Below are 24,407 nucleotides of genomic sequence, written 5' to 3'. Positions count from 1 at the left end.
CCTACTGTACCTTAAAATGTATTTTCTGTTTATTAAAGCACTGGATAGACAGGTAGACCCCTGTGACTAAACAGACACGCTATAGCAATGATTACTATCACAATGTAGTGTTTTAACCTTTTAACAAAAAAACTTTTGTTTTCACCAAAAAATATCACTTACCCTACCTTTAAAGCAAAACATTGTTTGTAAACAAGTTAAAGCACTATATTCTGGTAGCACTCATTGCTATAGAATCAGACATCCCACCTCTCCCGGAAGTTCCCGGAGTGTCCCGGGAATTGGCGTCCTATTTGACAAATTAACAGAAACCTTGTATCTCCATATTTCAACTTTTGAGTTTTTTTTTTTTGTAAATCAATGACCTACTTCGTCGTACAAGATTGTCGCCCAAAAGTTGAGAAAATTGCCGATCTCAATCTGAGCTTGTATGATGAAGTAGGACATTCATTTATGAAAAATAACTAACATTATGAACATGGAGATATAGCAACAATATTGATCTAATGGAAAGTATTCTGTTCTGTGACTAAATAATAACTACATTGGATCCATTGGTTCTTTCCTGAAAAGTATCCATTTTGGACATATTAGGTTTCTGCCCTACAATGACGATGTTACGTTATTCTGTGTTGTTTTGTGTGTGTGTGTGTGTGTGTGTGTGTGTGTGTGTGTGTGTGTGTGTGTGTGTGTGTGTGTGTGTGTGTGTGTGTGTGTGTGTGTGTGTGTGTGTGTCCTTCACTTACTCCACTCGATAAACTGCCTGTCATTCTCACCAAAAAACTCAATAAAAACATATACTGTACATGTGCGTGCTTGCGCAAGCACACACACATTTTCAGAATTACATCAGCTGAAAATAGGCCATAGCTTCCCTGTTTCGCTTCCCCCCCCCCCCCCCACAGCAAATACCCAGTGATTAGTTGTGTTCTGATTTCTCCAAAATCAGAGCATCAGCTTAAGGTGGCTGTTCTAGAAACACAACCCATTTACTGACAGACTGGCCCACACAATGCAACACAAAGCTGTACAGTCCAATACACTTTGCACTAACCCTTACATTATACAACACAAACACAATACACAAACCTATAGGCTGCAGTACAATAAATGATGGGCAACTGTGCAAATCATGGGCAAGTCACGACAGGCAGAAAGTGTAGTTTAGACGAATACAGATGAACACACACAGATTTTGTTTAGTATTCAGTAGAATATTTATTGATGCCAGCAAACACAAATCAATGGAAACTTCTCAGTAATGCATTAAATTGGATACTGACTGACACATACAGTACATACAGAGAGAGAGAGAGAGAGAGAGAGAGAGAGAGAGAGAGAGAGTCAAACAGACAGACTATTGACAGAAACATATTCTGTTTGCATGCTTGCTTGCTGCTGACGTGTGAGATATTTGTACTTTACTTGAGTATTTCCAATTTCCAATACTTTTACTTCTACTCCAATACATCTCAGAGGCAAATATTGTACTTTTACTCCACTACAATTATTTGAAAACTTTAGTTACTAGTTACTTTGCAGATGTAAATTATGATGTTATAAAACATACATGAACCACTTTAGCCCTATTTTATAGCTAGGCTATTTGAAAATAGCCGATCTACAAGCGAGCTTGTAGATCTGCTATTTTCAAACATTTTAGTACTTTTACTTTTGGTACTTTAAGTACATTTTGAATTCTGTACTTTTACTTGTAACAGAGTATTTTCTATATTGCAGTATTGTTTTTTTTACTTAAGTAAAGAATTTGAGTACTTTTTCCACCACTGCGTGTGTGTTGCTACTTTTCTTTGCAGTAGAACAAACATGGCAGTACTTGTTTTAGCACCATGTGGACAGCGCAGCAGTGAATCACCTCCTGACCTGCCGCTGTGCTTGAATAATCACTTGGACACAAAGGGCTTTCCACGTCCATCTTAATGAAAGAAAAATCAAGGCAATCAGAGATGTTTTATTCACTTAGAGGAGTAATTACATCTGATTGATCTGCGTGAGTGTCGGAGAGATGGTTGCCATGTCTGCTTATTATAAGTGACCTTGGTCTGGTTCTTCCGAAAAGTTGCTTGTAAGTATTGGTAGTTGCGGGTTGTGTTTTTTAGGCTGGTTTCTAAAGTGTAACTTTGCCAATTTGGGCTTCCTTAGTTCCTAATGTTGTTTAAACCAGTGTTTCTCAAACATTTTCATGTCAAAGACCCCCGAAATGACTCCACAAACCCCCACCTGAAAATTGTGTCAGGGACTCAAGATTTATGTCTTTGAAATATTTCAAAAACATTCCTCATTTTTTCAAATGTTTTTCAAATCCCACGATTTGTTTTTTGACAATAGCAGCAGATCTATAAGCTCTCTCCCAAGCTCACGTTGCGATGCGACACATTGTGAGCTTGTAGATCTGATATTTTTAAGCCTAAGACCTGAGGCCGCTTCTAAAAAGAATCTAAATCCTAACAGTTTTTCGGAAAGAAATATTAAAAAATCATTTTCACGATTTTTCAAAAATAGCAGATCTATATCTGCTATTTTTGAATAGCCAAAGAAATCTAAAGTGACACAGATGCGTTCCAGGTCTTAATACATACTCTGTGTGTGTGTGTGTGTGTGTGTGTGTGTGTGTGTGCGCACGCTCATGTGGCCTAGTCGCTGCTTTTGGGATTGTTTTTGTAGCCCGGTCCATGACCCAAAAATGGGTCCCGACCCATTGTTTGGGAAACACTGCCCTGGAGCATCAATCAGAAAACATCACACAGGGAGAGAGAGAGATTGAGGGAGATAGAGATAGATCAATACCTCTCTCTTTCTTTCATTCATTCAGCCATAGGTGGCTGATAAGGCTAAGCCTTTCTATTCCTGGCCCTGGATATTACCTCAGATTACTCTCTCCCTGTGTGTGTGTGTGTGTGTGTGTGTGTGTGTGTGTGTGTGTGTGTGTGTGTGTGTGTGTGTGTGTGTGTGTGTGTGTGTGTGTGTGTGTGTGTGTGTGTGTGTGTGTGTGTGTGTCTGTGTGTGTCGTGTGCCGTGTGCACATACAATAGTTTTATACAGTGAATCAGTATCCTTGTTGAGCTTCGACCTTCACTTAAATCCAAACATTTACTCACAAAACAATTTAGCACCGGCTGTTATTCAACCATTACTGCTAAAACCAGAGCAATAATCCAGCGGTTGTCTTAGTTCTTGTTGTGGAAACGAGACACGATTGGTTGAGACAGGTGAACGTATAAAGTTATTAAATAGTGTCAGTCATTTCATTGTACATGTAAGTTATTTGTCATATCTGCTCTGTGCAACTTTTGTTTTTTTACGAAGCCTAAAAGCCAGACCAGAAATGTTGTTTTAACTCATAATGTTCCATAATGTTCAACGACAAGAAACACAGTTAAATCGTAATTATTTGAGTGATAGTTAATAATCGTGACAAATTCCTGCCCCTTAGCAGAGAAACTAGCGTAAGGACCCATGTCCACAGAGAATGCCTTTTGAGCTGGCAGCACCAGTCTGTCATGCATTGCTATGGTAAAGGCGCACTAGAGCAGTGTTTCCCGTTTTAGCCCAAGACCCAAATGAGAAATTTGACGTTTGCCTGACACCCAAACTAGTGAAAATAGCAGATATTAAACTTTTTTTTTATTATTATTATTATTTTTTAAATTAAATATAATTATTAAATAATACATATTATGTATGATATACATTTGATTTTTTTTTTTCAATTTATGAAATGTTGTTTTAATTGTTGTTTTTAATTCATGAGAAGTTTGGATTCTTCTTTGTTGAAACTGGCTAGAGTGCTCCTCTTCCCATTGCCTGAGCATCACGCTTCAGCGCTCTTATTATTTTTAATTTATGCTAGATTTATTTTTTTGTTTATATATATATATATATTTTGTGATCTTTGATTTTTTTTTTGTTAAATCATAAAACAATATAGGAAACAAAAAAAGGGATATTTACTTGCGACCCATAGAAATAGGTCAAACCTAGGACACTGCTGTACACTGTCTCAGTTTGTTGCTCTCTGCCTCTCTCTCTCTCTCACACACACACACACACACACACACACACACACACACACACACACACACACACACACACACACACACACACACACACACACACACACACACACACACACACACACACGCATAACTCTGGAAGTGCCTCTCCTGTTGATTGTGCTGTCAGGAAAGCGGTGTTATTTTTAGCCCGGGATACAGTTGATGGGTGGGCTATATTGTACTGTAGCCTACATGAGCCATCCTGCAGCCTGTGTGTGTTTTTGCACGTAGTGTACTCTACTGTACTCTACTGTCACGTGTGACATTTCAGCCTAACCTTTATACAGAGATTAAATGCCTACATAGAGTCACCAATAGAGAAGAGAGGTATGGAGGTTGGGGGGGGGGGGGGGGGGGGGGGGTGAAGTGACAATTTAGGATTTTTAAGACCTTTTTAATACCAAAACAATTAAGAAAGAAAAGAAAAAGACCATTACTGCATCAAAAGTAATCAACAAACTATACTATAAAAACTGGTCAAATACTATAATAAAGAGGCAAAAAAAAAGAAGAAAATAGCCGATCTACAAGCTCAAGCCTTGCAAGGCGGGAGCTTGTAGATCGGCTACTTTCTCAATATTTGTCTGTGGAACCGAGTCAAACTAAATGTAACGCCTCAAGTCCTACGATTCCAAGTGCTTGTCAGGGTGGGGGGTCCCCAGTTCAAATATGATTATTTTGGGGGGTCGCAGCTTGAAAAGGTTACAGAACCTAGTGCCTGCATGCGTGTGTGTATGTGTGCCTGTATATGTCACAGGGAGATTGGCATTCCAGGGAGATTGGAAGTGGAGCGCTTGTTTTTAGGCTCGGGGCGGGGCTGCGATGCGAGGACGGCGACGACGAGAACAACATGGATACATGGATATACATACATACCGGCCTCAGTGGCACACTTCGATAATCATTGGACTCCCCATCCAATACCACTGGGAGTCTGGGTTTGACTCCCGCTTGGGACATTACCTTTTCAAACAACCGCGGACTACTTTTTTTCGCCGATAAAGTATAGTTTTGGACCATGACGGAGGCGCGCCGACTCAGCAGACCTTGAGGCCAAGGAGTCGCGCCCGAGTGCCTCCAGGCGCGAGTGCCCGCGACGACCGGCCGATGGTCTGCTAGTCGACTGAGCGCCGTCCGAGTTCTTTTCCATTCTCCCTGGAATGCCAATCTCCCTGTAACATATATACTTGTGAGGGCCAAGTGTCCCCATAATTGCAGTAGAATTTGAGAACCAGACATTGTGAGGACAATGTGTGGCTGGGATCGCTCAAGTCTAGACCAGCTGCAGTGCATGCTTCTAAAACACATCACAACAAGGCTGGATGGTTGCCAAGAGTGTGTGTGTGTGTGTGTGTGTGTGTGTGTGTGTGTGTGTGTGTGTGTGTGTGTGTGTGTGTGTGTGTGTGTGTGTGTGTGTGTGTGTGTGTGTGTGTGTGTGTGTGTGTGTGTGTGTGTGTGTGTGTGTGTGTGTGTGTGCGCAGCGCCAGAGAAAGTAGAGAAAGTCCTTCTAACTAATCAAGCAGTTAGAGTTCTATCTGTCTATCTCTCTGTCTTTGTGCTTCACAGCTCACAGCACTAATGGCTATCTCTCACTCTCTGGCTATCTGTCTCTCTCTCTCTCTCTGGCTTTCTCTCTCTCTGCTACATGTCTGTCTCTACATGTCTGTCTGTCTGTCTGTCTCTCTCTCTCTCTCTCTGGCTACATGTCTCTCTCTCTGCTACATGTCTCTCTCTACATGTCTGTCTCTCTCTCTCTCTGACTACATGTCTCTCTCTCTGACTACATGTCTCTCTCTCTCTCTCTGACTGCATGTCTCTCTCTCTCTCTGACTGCATGTCTCTCTCTCTCGCTGGCTAAATGGACTAAAAGCCATTGTTCTCAGACAGTTGCAGAAAGGGCTGCCTCATCTCAGCTGAGTGAGGTAGCATAGTAAAGTGTTACACTATGGTTAAGCTGTGCAGAGAAAGGTGCAGTAGGCTACATAATGTATTGAAACAAGGTGCAGTAGGCTACATCATGTATTGAAGTGTCACTATGGTTAAGCTGTACAGAACAAGGTGCAGTAGGCTACATCATGTATTGTAGTGTCTCTATGGTTGAGCTGTACAGAACAAGGTGCAGTAGGCTACATCATGTATTGAAGTGTCACTATGGTTGAGCTGTACAGAACAAGGTGCAGTAGGCTACATCATGTATTGTAGTGTCTCTATGGTTGAGCTGTACAGAACAAGGTGCAGTAGGTTACATCATGTATTGTAGTGTCTCTATGGTTGAGCTGTACAGAACAAGGTGCAGTAGGCTACATCATGTATTGTAGTGTCTCTATGGTTGAGCTGTACAGAACAAGGTGCAGTAGGCTACATCATGTATTGTAGTGTCACTATGGTTGAGCTGTACAGAACAAGGTGCAGTAGGCTACATCATGTATTGAAGTGTCACTATGGTTAAGCTGTACAGAACAAGGTGCAGTAGGCTACATCATGTATTGAAGTGTCTCTATGGTTGAGCTGTACAGAACAAGGTGCAGTAGGCTACATCATGTATTGAAGTGTCTCTATGGTTAAGCTGTACAGAACAAGGTGCAGTAGGCTACATCATGTATTGTAGTGTCTCTATGGTTGAGCTGTACAGAACAAGGTGCAGTAGGCTACATCATGTATTGTAGTGTCTCTATGGTTAAGCTGTACAGAACAAGGTGCAGTAGGCTACATCATGTATTGTAGTGTCTCTATGGTTGAGCTGTACAGAACAAGGTGCAGTAGGCTACATCATGTATTGAAGTGTCACTATGGTTAAGCTGTACAGAACAAGGTGCAGTAGGCTACATCATGTATTGTAGTGTCTCTATGGTTGAGCTGTACAGAACAAGGTGCAGTAGGCTACATCATGTATTGTAGTGTCTCTATGGTTGAGCTGTACAGAACAAGGTGCAGTAGGCTACATCATGTATTGTAGTGTCTCTATGGTTGAGCTGTACAGAACAAGGTGCAGTAGGCTACATCATGTATTGTAGTGTCACTATGGTTAAGCTGTACAGAACAAGGTGCAGTAGGCTACATCATGTATTGTAGTGTCTCTATGGTTAAGCTGTACAGAACAAGGTGCAGTAGGCTACATCATGTATTGTAGTGTCTCTATGGTTAAGCTGTACAGAACAAGGTGCAGTAGGCTACATCATGTATTGTAGTGTCTCTATGGTTAAGCTGTACAGAACAAGGTGCAGTAGGCTACATCATGTATTGTAGTGTCTCTATGGTTAAGCTGTACAGAACAAGGTGCAGTAGGCTACATCATGTATTGTAGTGTCTCTATGGTTGAGCTGTACAGAACAAGGTGCAGTAGGCTACATCATGTATTGTAGTGTCTCTATGGTTAAGCTGTACAGAACAAGGTGCAGTAGGCTACATCATGTATTGAAGTGTCACTATGGTTAAGCTGTACAGAACAAGGTGCAGTAGGCTACATCATGTATTGTAGTGTCTCTATGGTTGAGCTGTACAGAACAAGGTGCAGTAGGCTACATCATGTATTGTAGTGTCTCTATGGTTGAGCTGTACAGAACAAGGTGCAGTAGGCTACATCATGTATTGTAGTGTCTCTATGGTTGAGCTGTACAGAACAAGGTGCAGTAGGCTACATCATGTATTGTAGTGTCTCTATGGTTGAGCTGTACAGAACAAGGTGCAGTAGGCTACATCATGTATTGTAGTGTCTCTATGGTTAAGCTGTACAGAACAAGGTGCAGTAGGCTACATCATGTATTGAAGTGTCTCTATGGTTGAGCTGTACAGAACAAGGTGCAGTAGGCTACATCATGTATTGAAGTGTCACTATGGTTAAGCTGTACAGAACAAGGTGCAGTAGGCTACATCATGTATTGAAGTGTCACTATGGTTAAGCTGTACAGAACAAGGTGCAGTAGGCTACATCATGTATTGTAGTGTCTCTATGGTTGAGCTGTACAGAACAAGGTGCAGTAGGCTACATCATGTATTGAAGTGTCACTATGGTTAAGCTGTACAGAACAAGGTGCAGTAGGCTACATCATGTATTGTAGTGTCTCTATGGTTAAGCTGTACAGAACAAGGTGCAGTAGGCTACATCATGTATTGTAGTGTCTCTATGGTTAAGCTGTACAGAACAAGGTGCAGTAGGCTACATCATGTATTGTAGTGTCTCTATGGTTGAGCTGTACAGAACAAGGTGCAGTAGGCTACATCATGTATTGTAGTGTCTCTATGGTTGAGCTGTACAGAACAAGGTGCAGTAGGCTACATCATGTATTGTAGTGTCTCTATGGTTAAGCTGTACAGAACAAGGTGCAGTAGGCTACATCATGTATTGTAGTGTCTCTATGGTTAAGCTGTACAGAACAAGGTGCAGTAGGCTACATCATGTATTGTAGTGTCTCTATGGTTGAGCTGTACAGAACAAGGTGCAGTAGGCTACATCATGTATTGAAGTGTCTCTATGGTTGAGCTGTACAGAACAAGGTGCAGTAGGCTACATCATGTATTGAAGTGTCACTATGGTTAAGCTGTACAGAACAAGGTGCAGTAGGCTACATCATGTATTGAAGTGTCACTATGGTTAAGCTGTACAGAACAAGGTGCAGTAGGCTACATCATGTATTGTAGTGTCTCTATGGTTGAGCTGTACAGAACAAGGTGCAGTAGGCTACATCATGTATTGAAGTGTCACTATGGTTAAGCTGTACAGAACAAGGTGCAGTAGGCTACATCATGTATTGTAGTGTCTCTATGGTTAAGCTGTACAGAACAAGGTGCAGTAGGCTACATCATGTATTGTAGTGTCTCTATGGTTAAGCTGTACAGAACAAGGTGCAGTAGGCTACATCATGTATTGTAGTGTCTCTATGGTTGAGCTGTACAGAACAAGGTGCAGTAGGCTACATCATGTATTGTAGTGTCTCTATGGTTAAGCTGTACAGAACAAGGTGCAGTAGGCTACATCATGTATTGTAGTGTCTCTATGGTTGAGCTGTACAGAACAAGGTGCAGTAGGCTACATCATGTATTGAAGTGTCACTATGGTTAAGCTGTACAGAACAAGGTGCAGTAGGCTACATCATGTATTGTAGTGTCTCTATGGTTAAGCTGTACAGAACAAGGTGCAGTAGGCTACATCATGTATTGTAGTGTCTCTATGGTTAAGCTGTACAGAACAAGGTGCAGTAGGCTACATCATGTATTGTAGTGTCTCTATGGTTGAGCTGTACAGAACAAGGTGCAGTAGGCTACATCATGTATTGAAGTGTCTCTATGGTTGAGCTGTACAGAACAAGGTGCAGTAGGCTACATCATGTATTGAAGTGTCTCTATGGTTGAGCTGTACAGAACAAGGTGCAGTAGGCTACATCATGTATTGAAGTGTCTCTATGGTTGAGCTGTACAGAACAAGGTGCAGTAGGCTACATCATGTATTGAAGTGTCTCTATGGTTGAGCTGTACAGAACAAGGTGCTGTAGGTTACATCATGTATTGAAGTGTCACTATGGTTAAGCTGTACAGAGTAAGGCAGTAGGCTACATCATGTAGGTTACACAGTGTTGTCATAGCAGAACGGATTTCTACAAGTTGTGACTGAGCAGTCTGAGCTCATTAAAGTGACTCTCTCTCTCTCTCTCTCTCTCTCTCTCTCTCTCTCTCTCTCTCTCTCTCTCTCTCTCTCTCTCTCTCTGTCTCTCTCTCTCTCTCTCTCTCTCTGTCTCTCTCTGCTCCTCTCTCTCTCTCTCTGTTTCTGTCTATCTGTTTGTCTGTCTGTCTGTCTGCCTGCCCCCCCCCCCCCCTCTCTCTCTCTCTCTCTCTCGCACAAAACATAATCTGAGGCTCTCACCTGTCCACCCCTGTGTGTGTGTGTGTGTGTGTGTGTGTGTGTGTGTGTGTGTGTGTGTGTGTGTGTGTGTGTGTGTGTGTGTGTGTGTGTGTGTGTGTGTGTGTGTGTGTGTGTGTGTGTGTGTGTGTGTGGGGGTGTTGGGGGGGGGGGGTGAAGTTGATATTTATATTTCAAGACAAACACTGTACTGGGTCTTGTGATGCTATATATTGTCAGTTTATGTGCTGAAAGAGTGAAGAGTTGTTTCATCGTACAAGGAAATACACATATGTCTTTGTCACATGATGTACAAGTACACCCCCTGGACATGACGCTAATATGTCTCATGAGTGCAATGGGTCCCATTTAGAGTCTTTGATATGACCTTACCTGGGAATCAAACCCTCAACCTTCCAATGTCCGGCGCACGGACACTCTCACCCAGGTGTGGGGAGCATTGTTTTCCAGAGGGCCATGCTGACTTCCATAAAGTGAGTGAAGGGCCACACATTTTGAATTTAGTTGTTTTGGGGGGCGGGCCGGGGGTGATTTAGTTTTTCTTTGAGGATTTGGTGGGCCGGATTGAGATGGTCAAAGGACCACCAGAGGTTCCTTAGGGGGTTCCAGGTGGTCCCCAGCTAAATGATGCAGAGTTGGTAACCAAATGGACCCTTAAACAGTAGATCTTTAACTCTTGAGAGCGTAAAATGAAACCAAATGGACCCATTTACGGGTCCATTTGGTTTCATTTTACGCTCTCAAGAGTTAAATTATTGTTAAACATCTGCATTACTTAATTTACAAGAAGTCTACACAATTAAAGAATGTAGAAGAATTGTTATTTTGATCAACGTTTGCCTGTTATCTCTCCTACCGTACCAACATCAATACAGCATGGAATTGTGAACAAAATCATATCAAACGCTAACGAAATATTCAAAGTTTTGTGTCTGAGAGTCTAAATCTCATCAAACGGTGGTTCCGTGGCTCAAACGCAGAATAAATAATTGCCTTTGATATGAAAATGGTTGAAAACCACTGATCTAACCAGTTGAGCAACTAGTAGAGTAATATTTGACTAGGAGTATCTATACTTTGACTAAGTACTGGAGTTGAGCAGGGGCGCCGATTTATGATTTTGAAGGTGGGTGACCTGTGTGTGTGTGTGTGTGTGTGTGTGTGTGTGTGTGTGTGTGTGTGTGTGTGTGTGTGTGTGTGTGTGTGTGTGTGTGTGTGTGTGTGTGTGTGTGTGTGTGTGTGTGTGGGCTCGTGTGTGTGTGTGTGTGTGTGTGTGTGTGTGTGTGTGTGTGTGTGTGTGTGTGTGTGTGTGTGTGTGTGTGTGTGTGTGTGTGTGTGTGTGTGTGTGTGTGTGTGTGTGTGTGTGTGTGTGTGTGTGTGTGTGTGTGTGTTTTGGCTGATGGAGTCAGCGTCTTCCGGGAAAACACCCAACTTTTACAGGACTTTCCAGACCCTGTGTACACATCACAGTCCATATATGAATGCCCACCTACACACACACACACACACACACACACATAAAAGAGCAACTATGCTGCCATGAATGCACACAGGGGCCGACACAGAAATGCTCACATAAAAAAAGCCCTCAACATGGAGGAGGGGGGAGGGGGAGGGGGGGGGGTAAATACTTCCACCGGGGTCAGGACAGTTCAACCGCTCCTTGAAGACACAACAGATGTCTTATTGTCGCTGTCTGTCGGGGGGGCAGAAACCTTGTATCTCCATGTTTCATTAATCCCCCCCACTTCATCATACAAGAGTGTCACATGACATATTTGTGAATGTAGGCCGATCTACAAAGGTCACCATGTGTCACTGCTGCTGTAGCTATTTTTGGGAAAAATGTTGAGAGTGAAAGTGTTTAAGTGTGCTTGTGGCTTTTATTGAACCAATGAAAAGTATTAACAAGACCTTGATCCGTTGGAACCAAGGGGCTAGCATCCACGTTGTAAATTGCACCCCATTTGGATGCTATAAATGCATTGAATGGGACATTATCACGTTTTCTCAAACCATTGAATGGGCAAAGTACGCGACATACTGACCTACCTGCGATTTATCAGACAATTATTTGGGTGTTATCAAGACATACTGACCTACCGACAGAGATGACTTAAAAAGTTCAGTATAGGAAGAGGCAATTCATACAGTAGGTGGCCTGTGACTTTGACACAATGCGTCGCGATCTACAGCTTGTAGATAGTCTATTTTCAAATGGCCGAAATACTGTATATAGAGAGCTTAAGTTGTTAATGTATGTTTTGTGATAATAATCTAAATATGTAAAGTAACTAAAGTTTTCAAATAATTGTAGTGGAGTAAAAGTACAATATTTGTCTCTGAGATGTAGTGGAGTAGAAGTAAAAGTATTGAAAATGTGAAATACTCCAGTAAAGTAATTTTTTTTTGGGAGATACCAGGTTTCCATAGGAGACACTGATCTTACACTGTGAAGTCACACAGAGACATGCATGGTAGTGACACTGGACCGACATCATACATGTTTATGACGCCTCCATCTGGAAACACTGCTTTCATCTCATCATTCATGGGCTTGATTCACACTGGTTCCAAGATTAAGAAGTATTCACATTGTTTTAGTTTTTTTTTTTACTTGTAAAAGTTCCTGTATCAAAACATGTTCATGTTTCTACCCTTCTCTCTCTGTCTCTCTTTGTCTCTCTGTGTCTCTCTGTGTCTCTCTGTGTCTCTCTGTGTGTCTCTCTCTGTGTCCTGTCTGTCTGTCTGTGTCTGTCTGTCTGTCTGTCTGTCTGTCTGTCTGTCTGTCTGTCTGTCTGTCTGTCTTGTCTTGTCTTGTCTTGTCTTGTCTTGTCTTGTTCTGTCTGTCTGTCTGTCTGTCTGTCTGTCTGTCTGTCTGTCTGTCTGTCTGTCTGTCTGTCTGTCTTGTCTTGTCTTGTCTTGTCTGTCTGTCTCTCTCTCTCAGATAGGGCTGATGGTGGCCTGTTACCAGGGTTACGTTGACATCGTCATCTTGTTGTCACAGTGTCCACATCTGGATGTCAACTGGCAGGACAGCGAGGGCAACACCGCTCTGATCACTGCTGCACAGGCAGGTGAGCTATGCACACACACACACACACACACACACACACACACACACACACACACACACACACACACACACACACACACACACACACACACACACACGAGCAGTGGTCAAAAAAAATAAATCTATTAATCTAATAATAATAAATGTATATTGGGTTCAAGTGGTCAAATGGATTTTGATGCTGTATTAGCTGTTTTTGTCGGGGACTCCCTCCAGTCCCCGGAGGGAGCCACCATTCCTAAATGTAATGTAAACTGTGCCGTTGTGGTTGTCAGGTCACGTGATGATCACCAACTACCTGCTGAACTACTACACTGGCCTGGACCTGGAGCGGAGGAACTGCCACGGCTTCACTGCTCTGATGAAGGCCGCCATGCAGGGACGCATCGAGTGTGTGCGAGCGCTCATGACCGCAGGTAGGGGGCGCAACACACGTGCTAGAGCCAAGGACCCCTTAGCTGAGAGAGAGAGATGAAGCAGGGACCCTCCACTACATAGCGTTGCTGTCGGGCAGAAACCTCTTATCTCCATATTACATTTTTTGTTTTTCTTTGTAAATTCTGATGCCCGAACTTGATCATACTACAGTGTCACACAAAAGTATCAAAAGTAGCAGATCTGCAATCTCGTTTTGAGCTTGTAGATCTGCTACTTTGGCTATTTTTTGTATTTGAATCCTGAAAAGTAAGAGTTTTTGACATTGTGATTTGTGATAACATTGTGTTGCAGATTAAACTTTTTCATTGATTTCATAGATAGCTTCATAGACTTGCTTGACATCACTATCATCAGTGTTGTGTTAGATTAATGTTATTGTTTATTTTCATACATTTAACCACTTAAACCCTAAATAATACACTTGACCTTTGGCTCCGTACTTGGTCTGCTTTTTTCCCCCTCTACCCTACATCTCTTTGCTGCAAATAGTCGATCTACATGTTCACAACGTTGTACGCGCTGTGAGCATGTAGAGCGTTGTGAGCTTTTAGATCAGCTATTTTTGGCGAATGCTTCCTCCAGAATAGGGATGCTAGGGTTCAAGTGGTTAACGTGAAAGAAAAGTTCCTATTAACCCATTAAGACCGGGAACACATCTGTGTCATTTTTAGATTTCTTTAGGCTTTTCAAAAATAGCAGATATACAAGCTCATAGCGCGGCACTGAGTGCCGCGCTACGAGCTTGTAGATGTGCTATTTTTGTAAAATCGTGAATTTGTTGCAAATCTTTGAATAAATATATATTTTTGAAAGCGTTAGGATTTAGAAATCATGTTTTAATCGGTCTAAATCACCGATTAATCGGTTTAATCGCTTTTTTTCTTTTTCTTTTTTAGCGTTTTTCCCCCCCAGAGAGCCATACTGACTTTGATATTGTGAACGAAGGGACAAAACTTCAAATGTACTTTTATTTTCCTTTCGGGAACAACATGCAAACGACCTGCTAACTTGTGTCTGTGCCCACCACCAGGGGGCGATATGAGTGCAAGGGACTACGGCCGCAAGATGACGGCCAGGGAGTGGGCGTGGTTCACAGGCCGCTACGAGACGGCCTGGGTGATGGCCCGCCTGGTGTGCCGGCCCTGCCCCCGACAGATGTCTGACGCCTTCAGGTAAAGTTTAATACATTCAAAGTGCACATTTTCTTCATTTCATCTTAGACTTTATTTCAGTCACTCTGCAGTCAAATGAGGCTTGGTTTATTAGCAGGTTATTTAACATGTTACTGTGTTACCGTGGTAACATGATAAAATGTTACCATGACGGCCCTGTGACAGGGCTATCAGGCCCTGTCACATCAGGCCCCTCTCACAGTTCTGTGTGACAGGGATGTCATGATACTGGTCATTGTGTCTCCATGGTACTGGTCATACTGGTCATTGTGTCTCCATATCATGGTCAGTATCATGTTAGTTTCATGGTCAGTATCATGTTCGTTTCATGGTCAGTATCATGTTAGTTTCATGGTCAGTATCATGTTAGTTTCATGGTCAGTATCATGTTAGTTTCATGGTCAGTATCATGTTAGTTTCATGTTAGTTTCATGGTCAGTATCATGTTAGTTTCATGGTCAGTATCATGTTAGTTTCATGTTAGTTTCATGGTCAGTATCATGTTAGTTTCATGGTCAGTATCATGTTAGTTTCATGGTCAGTATCATGTTAGTTTCATGTTAGTTTCATGGTCAGTATCATGTTAGTTTCATGGTCAGTATCATGTTAGTTTCATGTTAGTTTCATGTTAGTTTCATGGTCAGTATCATGTTAGTTTCATGGTCAGTATCATGTTAGTTTCATGTTAGTTTCATGGTCAGTATCATGGTCAGTATCATGATGTTAGTATCATGGTCAGTATCATGTTAGTATCATGGTCAGTTCATGTTAGTATCATGGTCAGTATCATGTTAGTATCATGGTCAGAATCATGATGTTAGTATCATGGTCAGTATCATGGTCAGTATCATGTTAGTATCATGGTCAGTATCATGTTAGTATCATGGTCAGTATCATGTTAGTATCATAGTCAGTATCATGTTAGTATCATTGTCAGTATCATGATGTTAGTTTCATGGTCAGTATCATGTTAGTATCATGGTCAAATGTTTGAACAAGCCCACACTGCATCTACCAATATTTACTAGCGACTTGACAGAAAAACAAGCCAAAAGTCGCTTATAATAAGCGGACTGCTCCCCCTCACAGTTAAAACATCTATTTTCAGCTACAATTTCCATTGAAGTGGAGAAATATAAAATGTCCTATTCTAGGATCTCATCCATTAACACTAAATCGGGGTGCTAATGGACACACACACACACACACACACACACACACACACACACACACACACACACACACACACACACACACACACACACCTGTCTGCCATTACACGTGTAAATCTAATTAAGTGCCTCGTTAATTAAATGAACACCCACTGAGCACAAAACTTGGCTAAATGTGCTCGTCAGCGACTAACTTCTCAGCGAGCCATCTGTCCCACTGCCAAGTAGCAGCTCCTCGTTATGCTAGCTCCTTCGTTTCTGTTCTACTGCAAACTGTAATCCACTTACACATCGTCTCTGTCGGGCAGAAACCTTGTATCTCCATTTTTCAACTTTTTAAGTTTTTTTGTAAATTAACGTCCCGATTCATTATACAGGAGTGTCATAAAAGTTGTGAAAATAGCAGATCTACAAGCTCACAATGTGACATGCTGTGAGCAACTGAGCATATTTGCTGTAGATCTACTATTTTCACTATTTAAATTTGTTTAAAAAAAAAAACAATAATGAAAAATGAATGGTTTTGGACATATACAAGGTTTCCACCGGACAGTGATGACATACTAAATTGTCTATATTATTTCCAGTGGTGGAAAAAGTACTCAGATTTAAATGTTTTACTTAAGTAAAACTTGCAATGCTACAGAGTAGACATACTACTGTTACAAGTAAAAGGCCTGTATTAAAATGTTTACGTGAGTAAAGTAAAAGTACTCATGCAGAACTTTTTTGTTTTTTTTCCACAATTGTTGGCTATTTTTTTTATTACAAATTGGCTATTTGAAAATAGCTGCTCTACAAGCCCACAATGCGTTGTGATGCGATGAGTTGTGAATGTGTAGATTTGCCGAAAAATTTGAACATTTTGGAATATGTTTCAACATTTTAACAGCACATGTTCAGATGAGGGTCGCTCCGCAGTCAAAAACGTTAATTTCACATGAATCACTGTGATAAGAGAGGTCTATATGTAATTCTGTTGGCCGGCCCACATTAATATGATTCCATTTTTGTCTTAACGCATTGACTGTCAATGACGTGTTTTGATGTATGTCAATCTAACGCCCACACCTCCAATAACGTCTTTTGACGCATGTTGTGTGTTTTCAGTTTTTACGCTAGATAGCGCTCTATGCTAACCTATGAGTCAACATTTGACTCCCAGTGAAGCAGTGAAGCAGGAAATCACTTGATCGCAACAAAAAACAGCCACATTCACTGCCACTCTAATGGATTTGGACAAATGCCCTTTTCTCTGCGTTCTGTTGCTTTTTGGCGAAAACAACCTACATTCAACTGCCAATAACTATGGAACGGATTATCGCGACGGCATGCTTTTTTGCCGCCGATTCTACGAGACTTGGCGACGTATTTTAAAGCGCATTGTGAAGAATAATATTCTATGATTTTTCAAAGCTTACTGAAAACGCTCAGAATCGCTGGCAAGGGCGGCTATAGACAATGTTTTACTCTGGCGGTTGATGAGTTAAAATCATCAGTTTGAAAAAAGCACATTTCTTTGTTTTTAAATGAAAGACAATCTTGGCATGCGGGTTGCTTTTTTAAACCCCTAAAGGCAGGAGAAGTTAATTTGTGGAGATTAAAATGTAGCCTGCCAGACAGACTGCTTCACATGTCATTATGCAGTACATAATACATAGTGTAGTATAGGCAGCCTGCCTGAAGCAACACGTCAACAAGGCGTAAACATAACCTGTCACAGCATAATATACTGCATGTATGCATGGAGATGATAAAACCCTTAAGAAAATGCTGTCTGAAAAAAAAAGGAGAAGACATAATATTGTTGTTGTCGGGCAGAAACCTTGTACAGTATCTCCATATTCCGACTTTTAATATTTTTCCCGTAAATCAGGGGTCTTCAACAGGGGGTCCTCAGAGCTACTACAGGGGGTCCGCCAAATCTTTGTGTGATATGATTTTTTTTTAACCTTAGCATCCCTTTTCTGAGGAGAACTTTAGCCAAAAATAGCAGATCTACAAGCTCACAACGCCTCGCGCTGCTTGTAGATCGGCTATTTTTGGCAAAGAGATATAGGTGTAGAGAGGAAAAAAGAGCAGACCAAGTAAACAAAAAAGTTGAATCTGAAACACAATTTTATACAATATAGTAGGGGTCCCTGCTTCATCTCTCTCTCAGCAAGGGGGTCCTTGGCCTGAAAACGTTGGAGACCCCTGCCGTAAATGGATCGTCATGCTAGTGTCACACAAAAGTAGTAAAAATAGCAGATCACATGCTTCTAGAACTGTTTTTTGTTGTTGCTATAATTGAATTTTGAAAGTGACAATGGTTAAGTTTGTCTGTGGGTTTTATAAATATTGAACCAAAGAGCTTGTGACAAAATAATAACTACAATGGATCCATTGAAACACAGGTTATTACTTTATATGTTTTTCCAATTTCTGCAGAGTAAAGGTCATTACAAACCGGCGATTATGCGAATATACGCAAAATTCGGACTCGGTCCAAATAAATAAAAGACGATTTTTCGCTCCGCGAAACTGATGTGGAAGCTTGCATTGACTTTATAAGGTTTTTTAAAAAAAAACGTATTATTCGCATGAAAAAATCGCCCCCGGTGTGTAGGACCTTAACAGTTGGACAAACAAGGTTTCCTCCTTGACGGCGACTATGTACTAATCACACTGCTGTATGCAGCATACTCTGTGTGTTTACATGCACACTGATGCACCAATTACTGCCAATAATCAGGTTAGGCCAATATTTCAAAATGTGTTTGGCACCTTATTAAAACATTGAAGCAAATGGAGTGTTCCAGACCAGTCCTTTCTTTGGGTGAAGTGGAACCTTAGCATCCCTATTCTAGACATGTCATAAATAGGCGAACATTCGGCAAAAGATAGGCCGACATTTGCCGAAAATAGGTGATCTACAAGCTCACAACGCGACACGTTGTGAACTTGTAGATCGGCTATTTTCCATGACGGGATCTGGTGTAGAGGAAATAAAAGAGGGGACCCAAGTACAGTATGTAGACAACTCGCAATATTGCAAGTGGGCACCCAAATAATTGGCAAACACTACAATCTTAATGATAATAACATTAAGACATTTTTTTTCTCTCTGTGTTCTGAAGCTTTTTCAACTGCAATGAAAAAAACCTATTGGCCTGCGGGTGTCGCTGTTGAGGGATTTTGACAGTCAATCATCGCCTCTGCTCCGCCCCCCCAAAGGAGAAGGATAGGGGCGGGGAGGAGAGGGGGCGGGATTAATTGACTGTGACATCATAGTCCACGGGCAAATCCCAGCACTTTTCTGAGCCTAATTATTCGGAAAACCCCAGACCACAGAAAATCCACTGAATATTCAAAGTTCAGTTTTTGTGGATGTAAGTGAGGTCAGAAAACCCCCCAAAAACAGACATTTTATGTCTTGAAACCTTTGAATAAACATGATCTGAAAATGCACGCGGCCCACCCATCTGCAAAGTCAGTGTGTTTTCAACCTTTTTCATGCCAAGGACCCTTAAATTGATATACATTTGGCCGTGGACCCCCATTTGAAAATCGTTTGTGCCAGGGACCCCCAGAAGCAAAGATATCAGTTAATTCTTGCTTAAAAAAATATCAATATTATTCAAAGATATGCACACTTTTTCAAGGTTTTTCAAAAATAGCAGATCTACGAGCTCATAGCGCGGCACTCGATGCCGCGCTATGAGCTTGTATATCTGCTATTTTTGAATAGCCAAAGCTAAGTGGTTAAAATGATTCTGACGCTATGTTAACTAATTTCGCTGGGGACCCCCTGGTGCCCCCCCAAGGACCACTGGTTGAAAACCACTGTGCTAAGTCACTTAGCAGATGGGTGGGAATGCTTTTGAGATTTTCAAGTGGGCCCCTGATTCAGAAAAAGGTTGAGAACCCCTGCATGTATTATGATGAATGGATACTCTAAAAAACACACTCCTCTTTGCAGTCTGGAGTGGCCTCAGCTGCGCCCCCTGGTGGCCAGGGCCCAGGAGCGTCAGGGCTGTGTGAAGCGCGTGCTGGACCAGGTGAAGCACGCCTTCAGCTTCGCCAACCTCACCAACCCCGTGGACCACGGCGTCATCGACCACCTGGTGTCCACCACCACCGCCCTGAGGAGCCCCTTCATCGCTGTGGCCTGCCATACGGTGAGGATGGACCTAATAATAATAATAATAATTATAATAATCAGTGGTGTAAAGTAACTAAGTACATTTATTCAAGTACTGTACTTAAAGGTAGGGTAAGTGATATTTTTTGGTTAAAACAAAAAGTATTTTGTTAAAAGGTTAAAATACTATATTCTGATAGTAATCATTGCTATAGAGTGTTTGTTCAGTAACAGGAGTCTCCCTGTCTCTCCAGCTCTTTAATAAACAGAAAATACATTTTTCGGTAGGTGTCAAAATCTCAGCCAATCAGGAGAAAGTACCCATTATTAAGCTTAATTTGTATAGAGTTCCAGTTCTAATTTTGCCTGATAAAATTGGAAATGAAACTGAAACTGAAACGAAAATGCATTTTCTATTTAATAAAGAGCTGGAGAGACAAGGAGACTCCTTTTATTGTACAAACACTCTATAGCAATGAGTACTATCAGAATATAGAGCTATTTAACACTTATTTTAACCAAAGCAAATCACTTACCCTACCTTTAAGTACAATTTTGAGGTACTTTTACTTTACTGAAGTATTTCAAATGTTCTGTACTTTTTCTTCTACTCCACTACATCCCAGAGGCAAATATTGTACTTTTACCCCACTACAATTATTTGAAAACTTTAGTTACTTTTGTAGATTTTGAATATTATTAAAAACACATACATTACCCACTTCAGCTCTATGTACATTTTAGGCCATTTGAAAATAGCCGATCTACAAGCTCACCAAAAAAAAGAGAATGAACAGGTTGTTTATAGGAATGCATTCTGGAACATATATGTTTATACAGAAGCTTGTAGATCTGCTATGTTCACTACTTTTGTGTGACAGCCTTGTTTGACAAAGTTAATTAAAAAAACATTAAAAGTTGAAATATGGAGATACAAGGTTTCTGCCCGACAGCAACGATATGAAGTGAGCGGCAGTGTGTTTAAAGAGACAGCTTGTTGGTTCAGGGCAGCATACGGTTGCTGAGGAAACGTTTGCCTTATACAAAATGTAATCCCATTATAAATCTTAGATGAATGATAGAAGTGTTGGACACGTAGTGAGCAGTGAACTCTCACACGCACACACGCACGCACGCACGCACACACACACGCACGCACACAGGGAGTGCGCCCATTACTCTAGGCCAGGGGTCTTCAACGAGAGAGAGATAAAGCACCGAGAGAGAGAGATAAAGCACCATTATATATTGTATTAAAAAATGTTTTCCATAGATTTCATCGGCAGCTTTCATAGACTTGTTTCACAGCACTATCATGTTGGATTCATGTTGATGTGTATTATTCCATACATTAAACCATGCACTTAAACAATACTTAGTAAACCTGACCTTTCACTCTGTACTTAATCTGCTCTTTTTTCCCCTATACCAAACCACTTTGCCGAAAATTGCAGATCTACAAGCGCACAACGCCTCGCAGCGCGAGGCGTTGTGCGCTTGTAGATCTGCAATTTTTGGCTAAAGTTCTCCTCAGGATAGGGATGCTTGGTTGAAGTGCTTAATGAAAATCACACAAAGATTTGGCGGACCCCCTGTAGTAACTCTGAGGACCCCCTAGGGGTCCCGGACCCCTTGTTGAAGACCCCTGCTCTAGGCTATTATTTATTTCATATCTTTACAGTATATAAGTGCAAAGATTTAAGTTCTTCAGTCAGTCTTGTGTTGTAGGATGATATGGCCTCCATAACAAAAAGCACAATGAAGTGGTTTTCATATCGCTTGCAGCCCAGGAGAGCTCACGAAAGCTCTGGAGAAGCGGACACTGATAACTCCCTGGCTCTCCCTCCCAGGGATCCATATCTCTCATAGAACAAATGTCAGGGAAAGCCAAAGGGTTTTGTCCACGGGAATTGATTGGTGAAGCACTAGACGGTGCTTCTATAACGCATTGATCTCATATCTCCCAACATAACCTGCTCTCTGGAGAAGGTTAGGTTTTTCAGCATACAGTGCGTTACCATGGCGATGTACCCCGGTAAAGAAGTGAACCACTGCTGCTGTGGTAGACAGGGAAAATCCCAGGGATATAAAAACCTCAAGTTACCTCACTGACCTCCCAAATTCAGATTCGTAGATAGATCCCACGGGGGGTAATTCAGACGCCAGAGGCAGCACATCAGTTAAGTTACAGATTAAGAGTAGACAGAGTTACAGAGTAAGAAAAAGTACTGAAAGCCAATGCTTCTCAAACTTTTACATTTCAAGGTCTCCCCTTAACTCTGACAGTATACAGATTTGTATTTATACACTGTCAGAGTTACATACTTGTAGGGGTCAATTTAAACCCTCCTAAAGGAACCCAGAGTCCCTGAAATCCACTTTGAGAACCACTGCTGTAAGCAGCCAAATTTGCTACCGTGGCTACTTAAAAATAACAGATATACAAGCTCACAGCGCGTCACTTCGTGCCATGCTGCGAGCTTGTACATCTGCTATTTTTGATTTAAAAAAAATATATATATTTAAAGTGTTAATTATTTTGACTTTTTTTTTTTTTTACACAAATCTTCTCTTCTGGTGGTCCCTGGCACAAAACATTTTCAGATGGGGGGGGTCCTCGGCCAAATATGTATCAATTTCGGGTCCTTGACACAAAAAAGTTTGAGAACTACTGCAATAGCCTGTACTATGCTGAACAACAAACAGGTCATCACAGTGTCATCCACGCAAAAAGCGCAATCAAATCCCAATACTAAATGCTGCACAACAGAGGAAAACAAACACACATTCACAGTGTCCATACAGTGTCACGCCCCAAGCTTACGCACAATTGTTACGAAATTATAATTGAGCAAAGAACACGCAATCACAGTGACATTATGACATCACATAAAATCCTGATATTGCAGCAATGTCAACAGTGTAACCAGTACGACAACCGTCCCCTGCAGTGTTACTAAGAGAGAACACATTTGGTACATGTTCAGGGGAGGGAAGCCAGGCGGGGAGGGTGATGTTTGTCACTGCAGGTACTCCTACGGGCTGGGGACGGCACCTGTCAGCAGGGAGTGTTGGGCGGGAGGAGTAGGAAAGAGGCTCTACTACGTCCTCCTGGTGGGGGCTCCTCACTGGCAGGTTAGCCAGTAGGATACAGAATGCAAGGAGTTGCAAGCAGTGAGAGGAATTAATTGGCATAATGACTAAATTGGGAGAAAAAAAGGGTAAAAAAAAAAGTAAAAAAAAAAAAATATAATAAAACTCTACCAATGTGGGACTTTGTTTTAATTTATTTTGTATTGATTTATTTCAGGTATGTCCAGAGACTCCTCCATGCGTGGGCGTGCGGCGCTACGCCGTGCCCGAGATCATCCGCAGCCAGCGGGCCAAGGAGCTGCAGACCCTCGACCCCCAGAGGAACAGCCACCACAGGCTGTTTGAGAACTCCCGGGTCACCCTGGTCAACAAGGTCTCCTCCTCCACGGACCACCGCAGAGCCAGCCTGCAGCAGCCCACCCCCCAGGGCCTGAAGCCCCTCCAGCAACGGAGCTCGGGGTCGGGGTGCTCCGTCGCCGATGCCTCCTCCTCCTCCACCTCCTCCTCCTCGGAGGCGCGTAGGAGCAGCCTCGTGCCCCTCCACACGTTGAGGCGCAGCAGCGTCCGGCCCTTCTTCACCATCCCCAAGTTGAGGGTGACCAAGGCCCCCGCGCCCACGTTCTCACCGGAGAAGATGACGCGCCGGAAGAGCAGCTATAAAGGTAAGGGTTAGCGGATAAGAAACACACTTCTGATATTTTACCAACTATTCCATTATCGTCATTGTTGGGTGTCCTTTTTTATTATTATTTTAAAACATTTTAAAATAGTAAAAAAAATGCCGATCTACAAGCTCACGACGTGCCGCATGACGATGTGTTGTGAGCTTGTCGATCGGCTATTTTCAGCAAAAGCTTTCCCCACAATAACAGAAAACAGAAAAGACACTACAAGTATTGCAGAATCCCATATGGGTTTTAAGTGGTTAAGTGGTGACTTATGATGACGTGTCAATGTTGTCAGAATAGTTACTGGGAAGTCGGAGGTCAAGAACTTCCACAGAAAAGGGAGTTGGAATCTCCAGAAGGGGAAGTGTACCAGATTGCCTGATTGAGTCATCATCATTATTAGGAAATGTGCCTAATAATAATATAATCACGTGTGTCTGCTCACTCATACATAAGATACAAATCAGTATATCAGTTAACATGAGTTAACAGAATAAGGGTAACCGTGGGATAGGAATAGATCAGTGGTTCTCAAACTTTTTTTTTGGCCACCAGCCACCAGCATGTGGAATGCCCCACCAACAGCCACAAAACGTGTCTCGATTCCCCAACTTTTTTCACTGATGACAACTAAATAAAAACTAAGCTGTGATGACTGATACTAAATATATTGACAATTTAGTCAACAAATAAAAACTAGACTAAAATGTTAGTGAGGGACTAGTGGAGAAGAGA

The 24,407-nt window shown here is 41.9% G+C and overlaps 2 protein-coding genes across 2 annotated transcripts in view; both read left to right on the top strand.

The window, feature by feature from the left end:
* Nucleotides 1-24,407, top strand: part of mtmr6 (myotubularin related protein 6) — a 703,086-nt gene that overhangs the window by 113,417 nt on the left and 565,262 nt on the right. The gene's annotated exons all lie outside the window — the stretch shown is intronic.
* The window catches only part of LOC311039149 (ankyrin repeat domain-containing protein 33B-like), a 33,184-nt gene that overhangs the window by 7,440 nt on the left and 1,337 nt on the right, over nt 1-24,407 (top strand). Inside the window, exons 3-7 of the mRNA XM_084048800.1 lie at nt 12,878-13,007; nt 13,282-13,422; nt 14,475-14,616; nt 19,750-19,948; nt 23,222-23,666. Coding sequence (XP_083904926.1) covers nt 12,878-13,007; nt 13,282-13,422; nt 14,475-14,616; nt 19,750-19,948; nt 23,222-23,666 — 1,057 coding nt within the window. The remainder of the gene's footprint in view (nt 1-12,877; nt 13,008-13,281; nt 13,423-14,474; nt 14,617-19,749; nt 19,949-23,221; nt 23,667-24,407) is intronic.

The sequence above is a fragment of the Gymnoscopelus microlampas genome (genome assembly GCF_963454915.1).
Source record: "Gymnoscopelus microlampas genome assembly, chromosome: 22".
NCBI lineage: Eukaryota > Metazoa > Chordata > Actinopteri > Myctophiformes > Myctophidae > Gymnoscopelus > Gymnoscopelus microlampas.
Note: the sequence above shows the minus strand (reverse complement) of the source record. Positions and strands in the feature narration are given on the sequence as shown.